Source organism: Gadus macrocephalus, chromosome 11 (assembly GCF_031168955.1).
Source record: "Gadus macrocephalus chromosome 11, ASM3116895v1".
Taxonomy (NCBI): Eukaryota; Metazoa; Chordata; class Actinopteri; order Gadiformes; family Gadidae; genus Gadus; species Gadus macrocephalus.
In genome coordinates, this window is record NC_082392.1 from 11,474,821 (window position 1) to 11,496,180 (window position 21,360).

Here is a 21,360-nt window from a genome sequence, read left to right on the forward strand (position 1 = left end):
CACCTTTTCCCCAAAATGTTTCCCACCCATCAGTTGGCGGTGCGTAGCGGTGATGGCGTTGTGTAGCGGCGTTGTGTGGTGACGGTGCGTAGCGGTGATGGCGTTGTGTAGTGCCGTTGTGTAGTGACGGTGCGTAGCGGTGATGGCGTTGTGTAGTGGCGTTGTGTGGTGACGGTGCGTAGCGGTGATGGCGTTGTGTAGCGGCGTTGTGTGGTGACGGTGCGTAGCGGTGATGGCGTTGTGTAGCGGCGTTGTGTAGTGACGGTGCGTAGCGGTGATGGCGTTGTGTAGTGCCGTTGTGTAGTGACGGTGCGTAGCGGTGATGGCGTTGTGTAGCGGCGTTGTGTGGTGACGGTGCGTAGCGGTGATGGCGTTGTGTAGCGGCGTTGTGTAGTGACGGTGCGTAGCGGTGATGGCGTTGTGTAGCGGCGTTGTGTGGTGACGGTGCGTAGCGGTGATGGCGTTGTGTAGCGGCGTTGTGTGGTGACGGTGCGTAGCGGTGATGGCGTTGTGTAGCGGCGTTGTGTGGTGACGGTGCGTAGCGGTGATGGCGTTGTGTAGCGGCGTTGTGTGGTGACGGTGCGTAGCGGTGATGGCGTTGTGTAGCGGCGTTGTGTGGTGACGGTGCGTAGCGGTGATGGCGTTGTGTAGCGGCGTTGCGTAGCGGTGGCGGCGGGTGCTCAGGTCTAGCGCTCCAAGTGCCCCCGGCCCTCTGGGCCCGCAGTGCATTCTGCATATTTCTGCTTCAAGTAAACAAAGGCAGACTGGGAAGCCTTTAATGCATTATTCAGGCTTGTGTGCAGTGAATCACCGGGATGAGTCCCGGCACATGAGCTTGTTAGAAGAGTTTCTTTCATGTTGGGCTCTCTGCACCCATCGGATGTGAGCGCTGTATTAAGAATGAATATGATAGTAATATACATTTAATAACAACTGTCTTAAAGAAATATTCTGGATGTTTTTCCGGCTGTTCGCTTCTATAACACGTTCCATTGGTTGACTGTGTCTGATTAATGGATGGGCTACAGTGTGTTCAGACCATTGCATCCACTACATTCTGTCTTGCAAAATTCACTTGGTAAACAAAGGCAGACACCCACAGACCTGTAGAGCCCGTACTGCCGCGTTAAACCATTCATGAAAAATCACAGATGCTTTAATCTGTTTACTGAATCGCAATACATATGGTCAGATCATATCGTGAGGGCCCGCCGTCCCAAATAAAAAAATAGAACCACTTTGTTGTCGTTCCTTCCACGTCTGCTGGACGGGTTATAGGTAGCACTGGGTTAGCTGTCCACCGCCTGAGCGCAGCGCTAGGCTGTTAGCCCAACCCCATGCTGACTCATCAGCACCACAGCAGGAACTCTTATCTTCGACGGAATAAAATTAAACGCACGCAAGTCAGCTCACGTAATTGACAATGTGCAATCATATAATTCAGAGCCGACAGGAAAGGAGATAACTTAAGTTTTAAACTCCCCTCACCAAACTCTCCCCTGACCTCATACTGCCTCACTTCACCTCTATGGCAACGTCTTGTTGCCATGGAACCCAAATTTAGGCTATTCCCGCAAGACTAAAGCAGAAAGATGGAGGTTTTATGAGTGGACTGAAAGAGCTAACAATGAGCTAACAGCCGCGTATAGAACTCTTATTTTTTTTTGAGCAGATAACAACCCAAAATTCAGCTGGGACTCTTGCCCAGATCTCTGTGGGGATTAAAACAAAGATAGTTTTTCTAGAAGCATGTTTGTGGTAAACACTGTGGCTTGTCAGCCTGTTGGATGCGTTGTACGGTCTTTAAGGATTAGAGTGAACAGCACTTTACGGCTTTGAAGGCTTGGGGAAAAGGGAAGAGGCTTCACACCACTCTAATCACATATTTTTTCGCAAATGGAAGACGATTGAACTGTTTTTTAAATTGTCACATATTTGTTCAAACTTATTCTGAATAGTTGTCCTCTGCAATGCAATGTTTTGGATTGGTGTTCTTAAGCCAACCTCGGCTTCTTTGTCGGATTCATTAACTTGGTTAATTGAAAACATTTTTTCAAATGTTTAATTGCATTAAGTCATTATGTTTGATTAATTGAGTTAATTTGTCGGAACATTTGTCAATTGGTTATCTGCATAAACCAATTTGAACAGTAGTGTTGTTAAACCGACAGGTTTGTTTAATGTGAACGTATTATTGGGTCTTTGGTTGAGAATCGAATCATCGCTCAAATGTGTTAATTGGTTAATTGTCTGTGTTCAGGGGTGGAGCTCCTGGCCCTGTTCAACCACCCGCCGGCGCGCGAGGGCCAGGCCAAGTACTACACAGTGAAAGTCCCGCTGAAGGTGCAGAACCGGGACGAGGGCGTGAAGGGGGTAGAGGCCAACTGGCTGGACTACATGACCCAGCACTTCAACAACGGCGCCTCGCTGGTCGACGGCTACTTCCACCTGGGCGGCGACAACGGTAAGAACGCCACTACATGTCGTTTGTGGACACCAAGTTACACAGAAAGTATGCAGAGGATTTTTTATCACAAAACTTGTAAATGGGAGGCATAACAACCAAAGTTGAATGCCATTTTGGTAGAATACCATGAGGGAATACAATGATGGCATGAGAGTCTTTGTCTTTGTTCCTGAATCCGACCAGAGCCCGCATCTCTTTAAAGCATCCCATCATGAATGATCCAGAGAACAGAATCATTTATATTCTACCCAGAGCCTAGCCAGGGATTGCATCAGGTCACCGATTGCCCAGATCTGAACTTCACCTTGCCCCCCACCCCTCCTCACCTCACCCTCTGCTCCTCCATACCTTACCCCCACCTGTCCTCACCCCAACCACCCCCCCACCCCCACCCCCACCACCTGCTCCTTCTGACCCTACAGTCTGCTCTTGCCCACCTCCACCTCCTGTTGAGAACTAAAAGTTTACTTCATCTCATCCCTTTCAGATGTTGTTCAAACCAGTATCCTCTTGTGGAAATCCAAAAAGTTTCTTTCTACTCATTAGTTCTCATGTCCTTCCTCATCTGATCTGGTTTGGCTCTGCGTCCACATTCAAACATATTATTCTAGATCTGAGTCCCCATTAAAGCCAGATTCCTTCAAAAATCCCCCTCCCGGCCCACCCCCTATATCATACCCCCGCCCCCACCAGCCCCCAAGCCTCGCAGCATGCCCCACCAGTTCTTAATCAAACAGCCATCCTGAGTAAATAATACCCATAATTCATTAGTGTGGGAAAGTGAAAGTGAAAGCGCCTCAACGACTATGAAACACAGATAATTAACCCGATAAAAAATTAGCACCCCTCTTGCATATTTCATCACTCGCAGCAGGAGTAATGAAGTGTGCTCCAGTGGCTGTGCATCACCCTCCCACATCAGGTTATTCTAATATACTTTACATAGTTCACGCTCCGCTAAGATACGCTGCCTTTAAAGTCATCACTGGAATGGATAAGCGAGCATGCTGAAAGCCTATATGGAGAGCCGAACTTCAAAGCTCAGAGGACTTTTTATTCACTAATGCTCTGCGTGTTTCAGTAGAAAAAAAATTGACATTTGAAAGGAAACCCCATATGTGTCTTTGGTACAGTCTTTGAGTTGTCGGGGGGGGGGGGGATGAAAGAGGCCTCCACGTTTCTGCCTGAACGTCGGTCGACGACATCATCGAGACTTTTTCCTCGAGCTGATGACATGACAGACATTCGGCGCCCTTGGTTTGTTTGCTTCTAGACGATGACATCACACACACATGCAGCACCTGTGTCGCTGGCTCTGAGCTGATGTCGTCACACAGATACTGGCACGGCCCTGGGGTCCACACGCCCGCCCTCCCGCCGCTGCTTTCAGCTCCGCCTCTGTCTCGGCGTTCATCTCGTCCCCCTCTCTCCTGGATCCCCCTCCGTTCTGAGAGACGAGACGGACGCTGCATGGCAGCACACAGGGGAGCCCTCTCCTCTGCTTGTCAAAACACCCTGCGCGCCTCGACTGTCGCGCGCTAAGCTAGCAGCGATAGAGAGAGGGGGGAGCGGAGGGGGGGGGGTGGGAGGTGACTGAGTCTGGAGCCTCCACAGTTTGGAGAGCGGAGTGCCGTGTGTACAGTGTGGACTCCAGAGAGCTGGAGTTCTTCTACTGTGTTGACAGCCGCTGCGCGTTGAGCCTGGCGGTGGTGAATCGTGGTTCTAGCCAGGAGGAGCAAAGAGTGGTGCTGCGCATTTATTTATTCATCAAAGGTTTATTTGAGTAGGGACGGATACAGAAACATAGACAAGCGTGAGACTGTCATCCGATGTTTGCATCAAAGTGTTTCTAGCCAAGGCTTATTTACGACACTTGTCCCTAGTGAGGCTTTTGGTTCAAAAGTAATGCAGATTACCATTATTAAAAAGTGAGGAAATGGGAATGCTCTAAAATGAGAAATAAAAGAAGACATACAGAGGGAGCACATTGTAAAAACGAAGTGTGCGAGCATGATTGTTTCTGAATAAGCCACAATTTTGTGTATCTTTTGAATCTGGACTTTTAGATTTATTTGTTTGCTTTATCGTTTTTATCACTCGTTTTTCCTATTTCTTGATCAGGCCTAATTAATCATATTTGGGGAGATTTGTTTGAGCCAACAGCCGATGATTAACGGTGTGTGGAGTTCAGTGGCTGGCTCAAGGGCTGGCCCACGGCAGATGTTGAAGGAATGGGAGTTTAGAATGTCCACGCTCCACAGTGGGGACGTGGCGCTACTGGTTCACCACCAGGTGAACAACAGCAGGGTTTGGTTCTTGAGTTTTGTAGCTAGTTAATAAATGAAAATGAGACAATTGCAGGCGAGATGTTGTCTGTGATGTCTAGCAGCAGTTGGGAGCAACAGAGCGCATAATTATTTATGAACTGGCCTCTGATAACAAATGATAACGCACCATAACATAGCACTTGTAAATAAAAGCTAATCATTTGGAAATCATTTGGAAATATATTATAAAGCTTCCGAAATAAATACAAATAGCTTTGTCGCTGCTCAGCATTTGACAGCGGCAGGTCAGTTCACACCACAGTCTGTAAAAAGGTTTTACACCACCTACATACCTACGCCATCAACACCTTCTCGCTTTACCAACCAAGAATAGAATCCTGTCTTCACATAAAAAATATCCAATGTGCAGCATGAACTTGGTTGGTTAGAGTACAGAAGACCTTTTGCCTCTACTGACACATGAAGATCTCCACACGCCCGCCCTCCGCAGCCCCTCTCCTGTTTCATCTTCCTGAAGATACACAGCAGGTTTAATTAACTAACTTCCTGTACCTCGTTTCAAGTCCTGTTTGATTCGTGCCCCCCCTTCCTCTCTAGCCTCTGATGTCATCACAAGGTTAATTTAAAAGTAGTAATGAGTTTCTTTGAGAACCTTTACACACACACACACACACACACACACACACACACACACACACACACACACACACACAAACACATACACATACACATACACATACACATACACATACACATACACACACGCACACACACACACACGCACACACACACACACACACACACACACACACACACACACACACACACACACACACACACACACACACACACAAACCCGGACACACACCCTCGCCATAAATAAATGATTATCTTATAACGCTGGCACCTCATAGCTTGTCAAATAATGTTTACACATTCATAAGCTGCCCGCATTTTTCATGAAGAGAGAGACTGTTACTGTGAGCATTTAAAGGGAAAGGTCTTCATTGAATCCATCGTTTTGGTGGAAGGACAGTTTGGTAGAACACAGATCACAAGAAAATAAAATATGGTAAAATCTCAATGCAAGCGGAAATCTCCCACAAGGTGAATGAAAGCAAAGAGATGAAAGGAATATTAGAATGGTATAAGATGAAAGCAAGATTGCGCTGGTTTCGACGCGAGTGGGGTAATGTCGGACGAGAGCAGTTATGTCGTTATAGGTAGTGCAGTTATTGTTGTGTCCTCTGGCACGGCTCTTATCGTATTCCTGCAGTATTTCATACAGCCTCTTGTGTATCTCATAAACACCGTTGTAGCTCTGCCAGCGCCGGCCTGTCGGGGAACTACAAGTGCTGTCTAGGGAGAGTGAGGAGAGCACACACACACACACACACACACAGACACCCAAACACTCTTACGGGCACACACACTCTCACTCTCTCTCGACACACACTCTTCATCTTACACACACAATCTCACTCTCTCTTACAGCGGCACACACTTTTAAAGACACAGACAATTTCTTACAGACACACACAATCTTACACACAGACACACACACCTGCCATGCCCAGGTATTCACACAGGTGTGTGTGTATGTGTTGTTGTGTTTGTGTATGTTTGGGGGGGAGGGGGTTGAGTCATGTTTAATATCCTTGCATTGGAGACATTCTTAACGGGGGGCAGAAACCAGCAGGACAGAGAAGGCGGCCGGACCTGCAGACCCAGTCGCTCTGAGCTTCCCCACTCATAACACACAGATTAAACATTCATTTATTACCAACAAACACACACACACCAGGTGTAGAAATTAATATGCAGACAACATATTGGAAAACCCCCACACACACAATCATAGGTACACAGATGTAGACGCACACACACACCCACACACACACACACACACACACACACACACACACACACACACACTCACAGGCAGCCACACACAAAGAAGGGACACATACTCACAGAGACTAACACACACACACACACACACACACACACACACACACACACACACACACACACACACACACACACACACACACACACAAACACAAAGGGACACACACTCACACAGACACATACACGGACACACACTGAGGTTGTCCTAACCGCAGAACCCCCCAGGAGTTGGGAGAGGGGAGGTGGGGGGGCTGACAGTATTGGTGTTGACGGCAGCACAGCTTCTTGGTCACTGCTATAGTTTAAGCTCCCACCTCCTCCTCCTCTTCCTCCTCCTCCTCCTCTTCAAACCCCACGCTGTGCTCTTCAGTCGACTGGCCGGCCTCCCCTTGGCTGAACCACCCACGGACAAACAGCAATAAATGGCTATAAATCAATTGTGAAATCTCCAACTGAGACCCACGAGGACATGGTGAACCACCTGTCAGCGCTTATACTGATGGGACGGAATATTCAACGCCTCCTTGTGGAAAAGCTCTCAGTGTCGGTTTAGAAGAAGACGGTGAGACAAAATTAGATAAAAATCTGTATTAATATTAATAGAAATAATATAAATGAACGGATTTTGCAATAGCTGTGAGCTCTATCGAGGGACGAAGGCTGTTGCTCACTATCTCATTTATAATCATGTATAACTTATAAATAATAAAAATTCAGTCTGGGAGATCACAGCCTGACCTAAGAGACCCGCCCTAGTCTGCCCGGTAACAGGGCCGCCACCACTGTACTTAAGTCCCAGTGGCTCCAGGCAGGGGAACATCCGTCCAATCACACGTCCCAACGCTGATCCACCTCTACCTCCAAACCTTTCCTTATACCCCCTGCCTTCATATCCAAACACACAACCACACACACACACACACACACACACAACCCCACAATAACACACCACATGGGGCTCGCAATAACACCCCACGGTACGCATGACACAATAACACACCACATGCACACACTGCACAATAACACACATGCCATACACCCACGCTGCACACCACACATGCACAAACACACACACACAAATACACACACACAATAATACCACACATGCTGCACAAAAGCACACCCAACCTTCCGATATATATATATATATATATATATAACTGCAGATACCACAAACACACTCTCTCTCTCTCTCGCTCAGGCACACACAATGCCCAAACCAACCCACCAGACACACAAGCACACACACACAGTGTCTCTGATTCCCGGCTCCCACATCTGAAATATAGATAGGTAAAGACATTTAAATAAATTAAAAAGATTATATAAAGATTTCACCAGGGATTTCACCAGTCACCAGTCAACCATAGTATACAGTCGAGACTAACATGTGTTTTTCCCACCCAGACAGACGTGATCGGTAGCCAGTGATAGTAACAAAGTGGTACCAGGGGTCGGAGATCAGGCTCTCTAGTCTAGAGACAATACGAAGCAGGGCGAAACAAAGTGGATCGCTATGTTTGGACGTCCTGCACTGAGAGAAAATAATATTCCTTGCCCTTCTCTGAATTTAAACATAAACCTATTTTTACTTGAAGCTAACCAGAATGCCTTATTTGGCCTTCACTCATTAGACGTGCAGCACTGCCTCCAGCACACACACACACACACAGACACACGCGCACACACACACACACACACACAATTTGTGGTCTACTGACTCTGCAAAGTCAGGTTTTCTACTCTGTAGTCCTGTCTGAGGTGCTGCTGCTGAATCCCTCTCTCCTTCTCTCTTCATGTCACTCTCTCGCCCCCTCTCTCTGTCTCTTGCCCCGTGCCACGCCCTTTCACTGTCTCTCGCCCTGTGCTGTCACTCACTGTATTCCCCTGCCATTTCAATGTTTCCTCACCTTGTGACCTTGAGAGTCTTAGACATGTGTTTGTCTGCGGCTGTGTGTGTGTGTGTGTGTGTGTGTGCGCGTGTGTGTGTGTCGTGCGTGCGTGCGTCTCGGTGGATAGGCTGGGTGGGAGATGCCGAGTTGGCCCTGGATCTTTCTCTGTGCCTCGAAACAACACAGTGTTGTTATTCCCGCGGTTGGACAGGGGCACAGCCTGAACAGGTCAACCTTAAGCCCATAGCTCACAAAGCGTGAATATCTTGGTTCATGCTGGTAGCCCAACACAAACAAGAACCAGAATCATAGGGTTTCAACGGAACAAAGCACAGACGAAGTGAAGCAGCATTTTCGAAATCGCAACAAAAGACCAAGTCCGGCTCCGAAGGTGACCACACACCAGCAGACCACACATCCAACCCACTCCTCTCCATTGACCGCCATCGATCCCCCCGGCCTCCTAAGAGCATCAGTGTGGCGCTGACCTCACTCTGGTCAATACCAACAGACCCTTTTACACTTTTACAACATGCACTTTAAATAGAATAATAGATACAGGATCCTTACATCATATGCACGCCATTCGCTGTGAGTGCGTACGAATGGGCGACCGGACAGGATGAATAGAACTGGCTCTGTCCTGAAGAGACAGGTGAAGGGGGCCGTAAGAAAGGCATAAGAGTGACAGTGTAGAAATGTCATTGAAAAAACGGACTGATTGAAACATGGACACATTGAAAAGACTCGACACTCGTCGTGAATCTTTCCTGGAAAAGTGATCTGTGGTAATAAATTAACATGACAAGAGTGGAGTCCCTGTTAGTGCGCATCCACCTCAGGGGGGGGTGGATGTGTGTGTGTGTGTGTGTGTGTGTGTGTGTGTGTGTGTGTGTGTGTGTGTGTGTGTGTGTGTGTGTGTGTGTGTGTGTGTGTGTGTGTGTGTGTGTGTGTGTGTGTGTGTGTGTGTGTGTGCGAGTGTGTACGTCTTTGTCTGAAAAACGAGGTGTGTGTTTGAAGGAGTGCGGCAATGTCTGAGCGACGTGTTGGATTGAGCTCGGGGCCCTGAATGGCTTCCTCAAGAGTCTGCTGGCCCCACCATTCCCATCCGTCTTTCTTCCCCATTTTCCTCCCTCCTTTTTCCCCCCTCTCTATGGGGCTACACTCTATTCCTTTCCCGACTTGGCTTCACCCCTCCATCCATCTCCCCTCCCCTCCTTCCCCCGTTCATGTCCTTTCTCTCCGTTTCCTCTCTAAGCTACATAGTCCCTCGCCCTCATTCTCGCTCTCTCTCTTTTCCCTCTCCACCCCACTTGCCCGCTCCCTCTCTCGCTCTATTATTATGGTCTGTAATGAAATGTGGAGTGTGTGCTGGTGGGGCTCGGTCCCAGTAAGCCAGTAAAACGTATTAGTGTGTAAATGCAGGGAAAGTAATGAGAAACCACTCAGGCCAGCATGGACCCCAGGACCCGGCGTGTGTGTGTGTGTGTGTGTGTGTGTGTGTGTGTGTGTGTGTGTGTGTGTGTGTGTGTGTGTGTGTGTGTACATGCCCATGTTATGCACACATGCATCAAACAAACAACCACAGACAATGTGTATGTGTGTGGGCGGTCACAGATGACACACAGCACTTGTGTCCGGCCCGTTGCCTTTAAGTTCCTGTGTGCGCCTGTAAAGCGGGCAAACCATACAAACCAACGACATCCTAGGAACCTAGCCGCGTCACAGCGTAGAGCCCGCACTGGGGGTAGGCGCCCCCCTCTCCCCTCCTCCCATTCATACGGGTCGGGTCGTCCCAGGGAGTAATGACGGAGACCCAGGACCCATCACATTAGACGTGGTGAGAGAGACAGACAGCAGCACCCTCAGTCTCCGCTGAGAGGATCTGCGCGTTTTAGTGTCGAACAGAAAAGCCCTTCAGAGCTGAACCTGCTTTCTCTCATCCACCCATCCGTGGTAGAAGGGAGCTCTCACACACGCACAAACGCAATGCACCAACACACTCTGAATATCCCTCCTTATTCTCTCTCCCTCTCCCTCTCCCTCTCCCTGTTTCTCTCGTATCCCTTCCCTCTTGCTCACTAATTCGGTGTAATTTACAAGTAAGACTTATCCATATAAATGACCCCAGCCGCAAGCGCGCTAATAACCATATCGCGCAGTAGCCTGCACGAGCGTGCCTGAGTGTGTGTCGCATGCATGCGTGTTGCTGGTGGATGTGGGTGTGCTGCCGGAATAGGGGGTGTGTGGCTTGTGTGTGTGTGCATGACTGAGCTTTATCATTACATCTGTGGCCTGCAGGGCTTTCCGAGAGAGAAGGAAAAGTCAGCCTGCTTCCTTCTAGTAAATACTTTCATCCCTCTCTCTCTCGCCCTCCCTCCCTCTCTCTCTCTCCCCCATCTGCCTCTCCCTCTCCTGCTCTCATTGAATCTCTATCTTCCTCCCTCATTCCCTATCCCCCGCCTGTCTGTCTCTCTCCCCCTCCCAAGACCTCCCTCCCTTTCCCGTCTGTCTCTCTCCCATCTCCTCCCTCTCTCCCCCGTCTGTCTCTCTCCCCCTCCCATCAAGGATAGGATAGGATAGGATAGGATATATTTATTTGTCATTGCACAGAAGTACAACGAAATTCAGTGCACTCACGTACTGGTCTCATTTAAAAAGGTAACATAATAAATAGTAAATAAATAAAGAAAATACATTCAACATTTCGTTCACTCACAACATTCATGTCGTCATACACTATACCGTTAACTTAGTGCCATTGTATGCCTAAAAAATTGTATGCCTTAAAATAGTAGACTCCCTCCCTCTTTCCCTCCCTCTTTCCCTCCCTCTTTCCCCTGTCTGTCTCTCTCCCCCTCCCATCACCTCCCTCTCTACCCCGTCTGTCTCTCTCCCCCTCCCATCAACTGCCTCCCTCTTTCCCCTGTCTGTCTCTCTCCCCCTCCCATCACCTCCCTCTCTACCCCGTCTGTCTCTCTCCCCCTCCCATCAACTGCCTCCCTCTTTCCCCTGTCTGTCTCTCTCCCCCTCCCATCACCTCCCTCCCTCTCCCCCCCCGTCTGTCTCCCTCTCCCAATACCTCCTCCTCTCCCCCGTCCGTCACTCTCTCCCCCTCCCATCACCTCCCTCCCACTCTCCCCCCTCTGTCTCTCTCTCCCCATTCCATAACATCTCTCTCACACCCTCCCTCTGAACCCCATCTGTTTCTCTCTCTCTCTCTATCTATCCCACCCATCCTCTCTCCCTATCGGCTCCATCTCTCTCTCTCTTTCATTTCTATATAAGAGGTCACTTTAACATAGTGTCCGTCTCTCGCTCCACGCTGTAACAGAGTGTGCTGATCCTTCTCTCTCTAGACCTGCTGCCCATGTCGGTGGAGAGTGTGTTCATCTTCCAGGAGGCCAGTGAGACGGAGCCCAGCACGCCCGCCCCCGCCTACGACGCCATCGTGGTCGAACAGTGGACGGTCATCGACGTGAGTCGCCACTTCCTCATTCGTCTTGTATTCGTGTGTGCGTGTGTGTGTGTGTGTGTGTGTGTGTGTGTGTGTGTGTGTGTGTGTGTGTGTGTGTGTGTGTGTGTGTGTGTGTGTGTGTGTGTGTGGTAGGCAGTAGCATTATTGATCTTGATGGACAACAAGTAGAGTGTCCTGGATGGTAAATCGCGTCCCTTCGTCGAGTCTTTAGAATCTTATGAAAGACACAGTAGGTTGTAAGCTACAGCAGTAAGGTACAGCTTTAAATAACGCCTGCCATCAGACTCACAGAAAAAAGGGATTTGTTTCAAATCATGTATTTACCTTATACGTCTGAATCCCTTATGATAAAGGTGCTTGTCGTCAAGATATAAAACACACACACACACAAACATTCACCTCCATCAAAATCCATCTGCTTCGCCCAGCACACACAGAAACGGAAAGAGACAGACACAAACACACACACACACACACACACAGATCTGCCATCTCTGGATTTATTCCTCACGTGTCCGGGCGGGGGTGTTATCCACGGCCGTGTTATCTGCAGACGAACAAGCCCTTATCTGCTCTGTGATTATCGTCTTCGCTGGGACCCAGTTTAAATCTACAAATTGATTTCTGTCTGCTTCTGAGGGCCCTTCTGCTGTCACGCCGCCTCAGCACATGGGCCCCGTTGAATTACCGCGTTCACAGCGGACGCGCCGATTGTGCCTCTTTGCGTTCATATGTGTGTGTGCGCGGGTGTTTTCTGATGCTATCTCTGTAATCGAATTCAGACTTTGTGGCCCCCTGGCCGTCGGAGTGTGAAAAGAGACTTTTGTCCCCGCTAAACGTGGGCCGGCCGGCCCCCCAACCAGCGGCGGCCCCCCACACACGGCCCTGACAAAGGGACGGAGAACCCGAGGGCTCATCCCGGGCCCCAGGAATGAAAAGAAAATTCACTTTACAGATTAATAGGTTTCAGGACACTTTCATCACTGTCGAACAAACCACCCGGGTCACTGCCACACCCGCCCCAAGATCCCATCAAGCACACTTTTAAACATATTCTTTCGCCCATAAATAGAAAAGTTTGCCGGCCACACACACAATATCTTGCCGAGACAAGATTACATTCTTCGCCGTATACTGCCCTGAAATTGATATGCTAAGCGCCATGTTGGTCTGCTGTCCTTCTTTGGTGTGTTGGGATGGTTACACTAAGAATGAAACAACCTGACTATAAGGCACGATGTTGATTGCTTTGGGTTCAGCTCCCGTCGGGATATTCCTCCTCCTCTCCCCGGCATTGCTCAGAGCCCGACCTGGACAGGTGATTGGATTTATGAGGCTCAGACAACAGCCAAACAAGCTGGTACGCTGAGCGACCAATCAATAACATTGCTCTCTACGGCTTGGAATAGCTTCACACGGCGGGCTACGGTGTAAAGAAGGTTCTGATTGGTTATTTTTGTCCTTTTTTTGTCAAAGCTAATTTAGGGATTAGCATTCGAAAAGGGGGCCTCTGCTTCTCTTTTGCCGTGACACAAGACCCTGACCTCTTCATCAACAGCTGCTCTTCAAATGGGAGAAAAGCTTCGATATGGGGGCTAGGTGCTTGGTTGTGTTTTTTTTTGCTACTAATGGCTACTAAACTCCATTTTGGTTAACAAGTGAACTAATCACACAGGTTTCTGCGTTTGTTTGGTAAGGTTCAATCCCATTTAGGTTTGCAGGGATTTCTTCCTACTTAATGTTTCAAGAATGCAAATGAGAGGCCAAGTTCAAATGGAAATTTGGAGAAAGGAAGTAAAACAGGTGTCCCGTGAGTACCGCTGATGGAGACCCATTAGAAACGTTGACAATTAAAAAAGACTAATGACGACCAAATCAAAGTCGCAGGCAATGTCAAGACAGAATCACACAGTAAAGCAGCCACTTAAACATAACCAGGTAAATAAACTGCATATGGTGTGATTTGTTAAGGCCCTTATATTTTGAGCAGATGGGTTGAATATGCTCAGCAATATGGCACTCGGTTTGAACGTCCTTGCTCACTACTCTATCGAGTAGTTTTCAGCGTTTCAGTGTTATTTAAACCCTAACGCAGTAAAGGTCTTCATCCATGCCTCTGTTGAAGACCCTCTGGGACTGTAGAGGAAGACCCCAAGACCCGAGGTCGCGGGCCACGGCGGCAGAGCGCGGCGTGTCGACGGGCCGTCTGGCGGGTCCATTAGGTCAAACCGCGGGACACGCTGCACTCAATCCATAATCAACTTTGCTTCAGCACAACTCATTACAGGCTGTCTCTAAGAGCAGCCCCCCGTCTGATCCCCCATCGGACGATGTCACTCAGAGTGGGCCGCCGCGACCGTTCCGGGCGGACGAGACGGAGATAAATAAAACCCAGACTACGACATTGTGTCGGAGTGCGTAAAAGAGCAGGAAAGAAGGTAAACAGACTAAATGGAGGACGGGGGGCGGGGGGGGGGCTCAACGAGGATGGCCCTGGTTATGTCCCTCGCCTCGCCACTCTCTCTCGCCATTGTGCAGACAAAGGGAAATCAATTGGAGCCTTGGAGTGAATGGACCCTTCCTGCTCGGCCTTCATTGAGCTTTACGGGAACAAACAGCAACAACAACAGAACGGCTCGTCTGTAAGAACTCCATCAAGCTGTGGCCCCTGCGTGCTCCCCGGGAGCCGATCGGCCCTGGCCCCGTGCAGCCATCCATTATCCAGAGCCAGAGGAGATTAGGAAAAAACAAACCCTTACATATAAGCTGTGTTCGAAATCGTTCCCTATCACGGATATAGTGCACTACATAGGGTGCTCGCCATTTTGTAGTGGTGTTCAAATTCTCAGTGGTTAATCTCATTCACTATATAGTGGAGAATAAGATGCCCAAAATTTGAGTGAACATATGATGTTCCCTATATCTTACTCGCGTATACCACAATGCAATGCGGTCGTGTTTTCTAAACGTCATTTACTGACGCAAATTACGTTTAGAAATGTTTAGCGTGGTGTCCGAATTCTTGTTTGTTCGTTCCCTATATTGTTCACCATATCATGAACACTATATAGGAAATAGTGAGTGAGTGAATTGGGAATGATTTCGAACACAGCTATAGTGTGTGGCAGTGTGCTGTAGCCGATAGTGTAGTAGCGTGAGGCTTGGATAAGCGTCACATTTTAAATTATAAGAGGGCAACTCGTGGGAGCAGTATGTGGGTGCGCTGGTATGAATTGTGAGGTACGGTTCATAGAGTAGGGAATATTCTGGATCCGTAGATGTGACCCAGGACCACAAAAGCTGGTGAATAATCAATCGAGTGGTATAGCTAGCCTTTAGCTAGAGGTTGCTACAGGCTGTACATCAACCATGTTTTAATTTGCAACACAACAAGAACATCTTTTTATGATGAAAACGTGGAAGAAATCACCTTGGCAGCAGCATTCCGCTTTTGAGTGAAAGTGCAACGTGGGCTCAGCGTTTGATAACTCCTCCAGTGAATTCATGACTAATAAGACGGCGGTGTGATATATAATTCAGAGCAAGCAGACGCACCGAACCGCCTACGTGTGACACGGTTCCTGATCTGACACACAAGAGATCCCCGCTCCTCTCATCATAACCGCTGGGTAGGCAGGAGAAATTCACGGTTCAGATGTTAGATGTTGGGTCTCCACCGGAGAGACGTTGAAGTTTAGTTTCGGGTTGGGAGTGGTGAAGTTCAGAGTTTAGTGAGACTCGGAAAGCAACGCATCATGGAGGGGAAGTGTGCAAAGCTGCACATGTACAAGCAGTGGCCCTGATCGAGCAGGTAATCCACCAGGAAGTACAGGTTTGTATGCTATTAAATGGCCCAGCGGGCTATTTTAAGTGCTGTCCTCAAACTGTTTTGATGGAGTTTCCCTGAATCGAACAGTTATTACCACAGAAGGTTGTCTGTTTTCAACATCCTCACTGTGTGCGTTTGGTGTTTTCAGCTCACTGCGGAATGTTTTGAAGCAGGTAAAGGCTGCCTCTTGCTGATGAAAGGAAAACGGATAACAGCGACCTTTCGCGAACGCTTCATTTATAGAAGCTCCGCCCCTAGGCCTGATAGGTCCGCTGATGGGCCGCTATCGGATTTGTTCAACAATAAGAAATGGTGGCCATGCTACTGTACGATATGAATTAAAACAAAATCTCCTAATATGAACTCCCCCCTGAAGAAATAAAGATCCTAAAGGGGGTGTTCACACAGGCAGTTTTTTTTTATTATTTTTTCATTATTTGCAATGATGATTGCACTGGTTAAAAGGATTTGTTCATTGGGAAATTGTATTTTGTAGTTTTTCATAAATGATTCAGATTTAACTGTTCATTCATTATTTTCTTAATAGGAAAAAATATATTTTGTCATGGCAAATTGTGGTTATATAGTTGTGTTGCTAGAGAAATTATATTTTGTAACGGTAACATACGCGTTGGAGGAAATAATATTTGGGATTGGTTCTGATTACACGGGATGAAAAAGTTTTGTTGAAAAAGTCGTTAACCCACAAGTCGTTAACCTAAGTGCATTTTAATCTGCATGATTTAGGCATTTAGATGCAATTCGATTCCATCACAGAAATCCATTTGATCTGAAAATCCACGCTTCCAATCCCCCCCCCCAAAACCCCCCTGCCTCGTACATTACCCAAAACACGGCTTCAACATCAATGTACAAAATAAATTCATAGAAATCCATAAAAGGGGAATCTGCACCAGTCTGGCAGATGGAGAATCCCTCCCAGTGTCTTCTCTCTGGAATCCAATTTGAGGGTAAAACCCCCAGCGCTCCAGAGGGCCGGCGGAGCTTAGCGGTGCCCACATGGTTGTCACGTCTTCCCGCAAGTCATCAGCGGCCCCTGGCTCTGAAGTGCCGGCCCATCCAGAAACTAAATCACGTCTGCTGTGAGATTAGGGGCTCTGCATTACAGCACCGGCATTACGGTAAAGGAATATAATATGAAGCAAACCAGACATAGAATGAGGAAGTGTGTGTGTGTGTGTGTGTGTGTGTGTGTGTGTGTGTGTGTGTGTGTGTGTGTGTGTGTGTGTGTGTGTGTGTGTGTGTGTGTGTGTGTGTGTGTGTGTGTGTGTGTGTGTCTGGCTGATGTATAGCCTCCTGTGTCTACAGAGAGAATGGGACAGGGTCACACAGGGGTCAGAGCTGCAGAAGCCTGTATTTCAGTCTTGATGTTCCACACTTGCTCCCAGCGGAGAAGCCAGAGGAGGCGAACCCAGAAACAGGCTCCTCCTCCCTCCCCAGAGGGAGAGAATATGTCTCTCTGCCAGTGATGCTGATAACGAGGACTGACTCTGAGCCGTTTGGGGCTCCCGGCAGCTGTTTAGGGGCTGAGGTGATAGCCAAAAACACTTGGCAGGCAAACACTTGTCAAGCGCTTTGAAGTTTTGAAGGGACAGGGCTGGTGAGATAGCTCAGAGACAGCTAGGGTGTTGGACACCCAGGCAGAAGGTTCAGTGTCAAACCTCATCGGCCCCCGGGCCCCTTGTAAGAGTCACAAATATTCACTGTCCAACCCCTACCTGCTCACTAAGGACCCGTCTCTGTATTCACTGTCCAACCCCTACCTGCTCACTAAGGACCCGTCTCTGTATTCACTGTCCAACCCCTACCTGCTCACTAAGGACCCGTCTCTGTGTTCACTGTCTAACCCCTACCTGCTCACTAAGGACCCGTCTCTGTATTCACTGTCTAACCCCTACCTGCTCACTAAGGACCCGTCTCTGTATTCACTGTCTAACCCCTACCTGCTCACTAACGGCTGGTTCAGACTACACGATTCTCAGATATTCCTCGACGATTTAACATGTCACACTATGCAATCACAGAGCCAGGCCTTGTCTCGTCTGAAGACTTGCCACACTACAAGATTCGAGAATGCGATGCTCTAGAATCTTTAGGCCCTGTCCACACTAACCCGGGTAAATATAAAAACGCACATTCGCAATGAAAACGATCTCCGTCCACACTATCGTTTTCGGAATGTTTTACATCCACGTTCCACACTGACTTATTTTGATAACAGTTGTTGTCATGGTTACGTGACACCCGCAACGCCTCTCTGTTTATATTACAGGCGCGGGGTCAGCGGTGGTAGTTGCAGTTGATCAGCTGGCTAATCATTTTCACTCAAAAATATGTCTCTGCCAAAAGTACAAAGATGTTTATTTTGTATCGGTCACGATACACGCGGCATCAACGCAGCAACAAAGTTTAAATAACAATGGATCATGAGTTCCTATGCTAGGCATTATGATGACGGTCCTCTGTGTAGTGCAGTGAAGTCTAGTTAGTAGAGATATGCGGATGAGCTGTAATTTCATCCCGATTTTGAGTTGCGTGTTCCCAGTCCCGAAAAAAGCCTGTTGGCTCGCTGAAATGTCCAACCACTATGAAATGTCCGCTGTTGTCAGCGAACATAGCCAACATGGTCTTATTATAAAGCATCCAGCATATGATTTCAACAATATGTGAGGGCATACGCAGCAGGGATGATTGCACAGTGGAATGCTTATGGAAAACAAGCGGACGAGCGCTGGGCGGAGATTTGAGAAGCAGGGGGATTATAAAAAAATGTAATGTCAAATATGTCAGTTTGCCGTTTGTCTAGTCAATATGTTAACCTACTTATTATTTATTTTTTTATTTCAACCGCGACCCGCTCGCAATTCCTCCAAGTATTACTTTTTTTCACGCAATCCACCCAACCCGTGGATTATCCACGGTGTCCGCGGGTATGACCGCCAACCGCGCATCTCTACTAGTCTTTACTTTACTAGTTAGTTCTTTACTAGTTAGTAAACACTGCCCATGAGCTCCAGCGGTTCGCGGGATTCCCTCCATGTCAACAATGGATACATCATGCAATTCCCCTCAATTTCTGGCATGCCAAACCCTCGTTGTGGGGTTTTCGTACGTCGCAGACAAAAAAACGCAGATCGCAAGCATGTCACATTACAAGACCTTGTCTCGTCGCCGACTTTTCAAAATCGTGTAGGACTCGCAAATTGTCTGCGACAAACTAATCAGGGCCAAATCGGGCTGAAATCATATCGTCTGAACCAGCCATAAGGAACCTTCTATGTATTCACTGTCCAACCCCTACCTGCGCACTAAGGAACCTTCTATGTATTCACTGTCCAACCCCTACCTGCGCACTAAGGAACCTTCTATGTATTCACTGTCTACCTGCTCCTTAAAGTACCGTCTCTATGTCGACTGTCCAACCCCTGCCTGCTCTCTAAGAAACCTTCTCTTTATTCAGTGTCTAACCCCTACCTGCTTCTTAAAGTACTGTCTCTATATTCACTGTCCGACCCCTATCTGCTCCCTAGGAGTCTCTATATTCACTGTGTAACCCCTACCTGCTCCCCCAGGAGTCTCAGTGTTCACCGTGGATCACCTCTACTCCTTAATTCTCATTCAGACCAGGCCAAGACCCGTACCAGCCCCAAGTATTGAGCCTAAACATTTCATAAGCAGTTGCTGCATGCTTCTTGCTTAGGTCCTGAGTATGACATTAACCCTAACCCTAACCCTATTATGGGGTCGTCGAGGGTCACCTGGGAACCGACTGAGGCCACGGTTGGCGCTGTCTGGTACTCAGATGTAATGGACGAGGTCACGTCCACATGCACACACGACTGCACTTTGATCTTTTTAAGTGGCTTCGAGCTTGGGCTTATACCACAAGACAGGAGCCACCAGCCTTCACATGGCGCGACCGTCCCTCCGACCTGGACGGGAAGACTCCTACTAATGATGATGGAGCTGATGTAGAGGTCGAGAACTAAAGGTTTGGGGCGGAAAGGTTTTGGGGTACTTTGGACGGAGGACAGACGTCAGCAGAGGTTGCTGTGATCTGTAGTGATCTAACTAAACCCTTCTAGACCCAGGATGTGTGGCGTGTGCGTGGCGCCCACACAGTGTTCACGCTAAGAGCGATGGGAATAAGAAGTCCTGCAATGGACCACATTACTTGTTTTTTCTAATCAGGTTTTGTGGTGGCACAGCATAATCCAAAAGATCCATTCTCCCTGTCGTTCCATCATGATGTCCTGCTTTTGCAATCACGGAGATAGCATCTCCAAGGGCCGGCATGATTCCTCTCTCCTGTCTGGACAGCCAAGACCGTCTGGCACACCTCCACCTCCTCTCCCAGCAACAGACCATTACTGCTGAATTATACCCATGTTTAGGTGTAAGGGGAGGGAAGCGGTTTGGGATTGAAAGAGCCCCCCCCCGACCAACCTCTCTCCCGCTCCGTCTCTATAAAACCGACATGAAAGAGTAACCAAAGACTAAAATCTATCTAATCTTCAAAACAAAAGGCTAATGCATCCGTTGTTTACGTCTGGGCTGAAAAGGACACAATAGGAGCCTAAACTCTGCGAGAGCCCACTGGAACGAGAGGCTCAAACGAGGCGCAGTCCCGGCGGCCTGGTCTTAGCGTTTTGCTTACCTTCCCCTAAAAGGCTTTTACTATGCCAACGCTAATGCTTCAGGACTCGTCTTTCGGCGGTGATCAGCCCCACAGGAAGCGGGCTGTGAGGGGCGCGAGCTGCCTGCGTCTCGTCGTCATGACAACCCTTGTGCCCTGTTGTGTATGTGGTGAAAGTGTGTGTCAACTGTGCTGCTTTATGGTCTTTCGGTCTGAGTGCATTTCCTTGTCCATTAGACCTGGAGCAAATTGTATCTATATATTTTTTTACCCATTTCCTTTTCTGTGTTTGTGGCCGATTAATGAATTTTGAAGGAGATGCTACAGGATAAAGTAGCTCTCAGTTTGCATTGGTCAAGAGAAAATAGCCTTTATCGCTAAGGGGGAGTAGAAAGAATTCCTTGGACTTTCCTTGGAAACATATGGACTTTCTTAGAGCAGAATAGTTACGGTCAAGAGTGAAATGGTTCATCTTTTATCTCAAGAGATTGCGCAAGTTGTATGATTGTATATGTGTGTGTATGTGTGTATTAATATGTGTGGTCTGTTTTCATGCAGCTATGCAACTGAATGTTTACTTCGTCAAAAGATATCAATAAAAGATGAGACTACACTCATTTAAAACCCATACATGTAAACCGCCATGCCCCACTCCATGCATACAGAGAAGGGGTGCCACTAGCATTAGGACTGCATGCATTCAATAATTGCGACAGCCATGGTAGTCAGGTGTGTAGGTCCATGAACCGAATCACTAGAAAATGTGTTTTACCCCACTTAATCAATAAACCCACTCAACTATAGCCGACAAATTATAAGTACAGTCATAATAGCAAGG

General features: G+C 48.0%; 1 protein-coding gene across 1 annotated transcript in view; it reads left to right on the plus strand.

Moving 5' to 3' along the window:
* The window catches only part of LOC132467291 (raftlin-like), a 74,508-nt gene that overhangs the window by 44,176 nt on the left and 8,972 nt on the right, over nucleotides 1-21,360 (plus strand). The window contains exons 6-7 of the mRNA XM_060064479.1: nucleotides 2,261-2,464; nucleotides 11,918-12,036. Of these exons, the coding sequence (XP_059920462.1) occupies nucleotides 2,261-2,464; nucleotides 11,918-12,036 (323 nt within the window). The remainder of the gene's footprint in view (nucleotides 1-2,260; nucleotides 2,465-11,917; nucleotides 12,037-21,360) is intronic.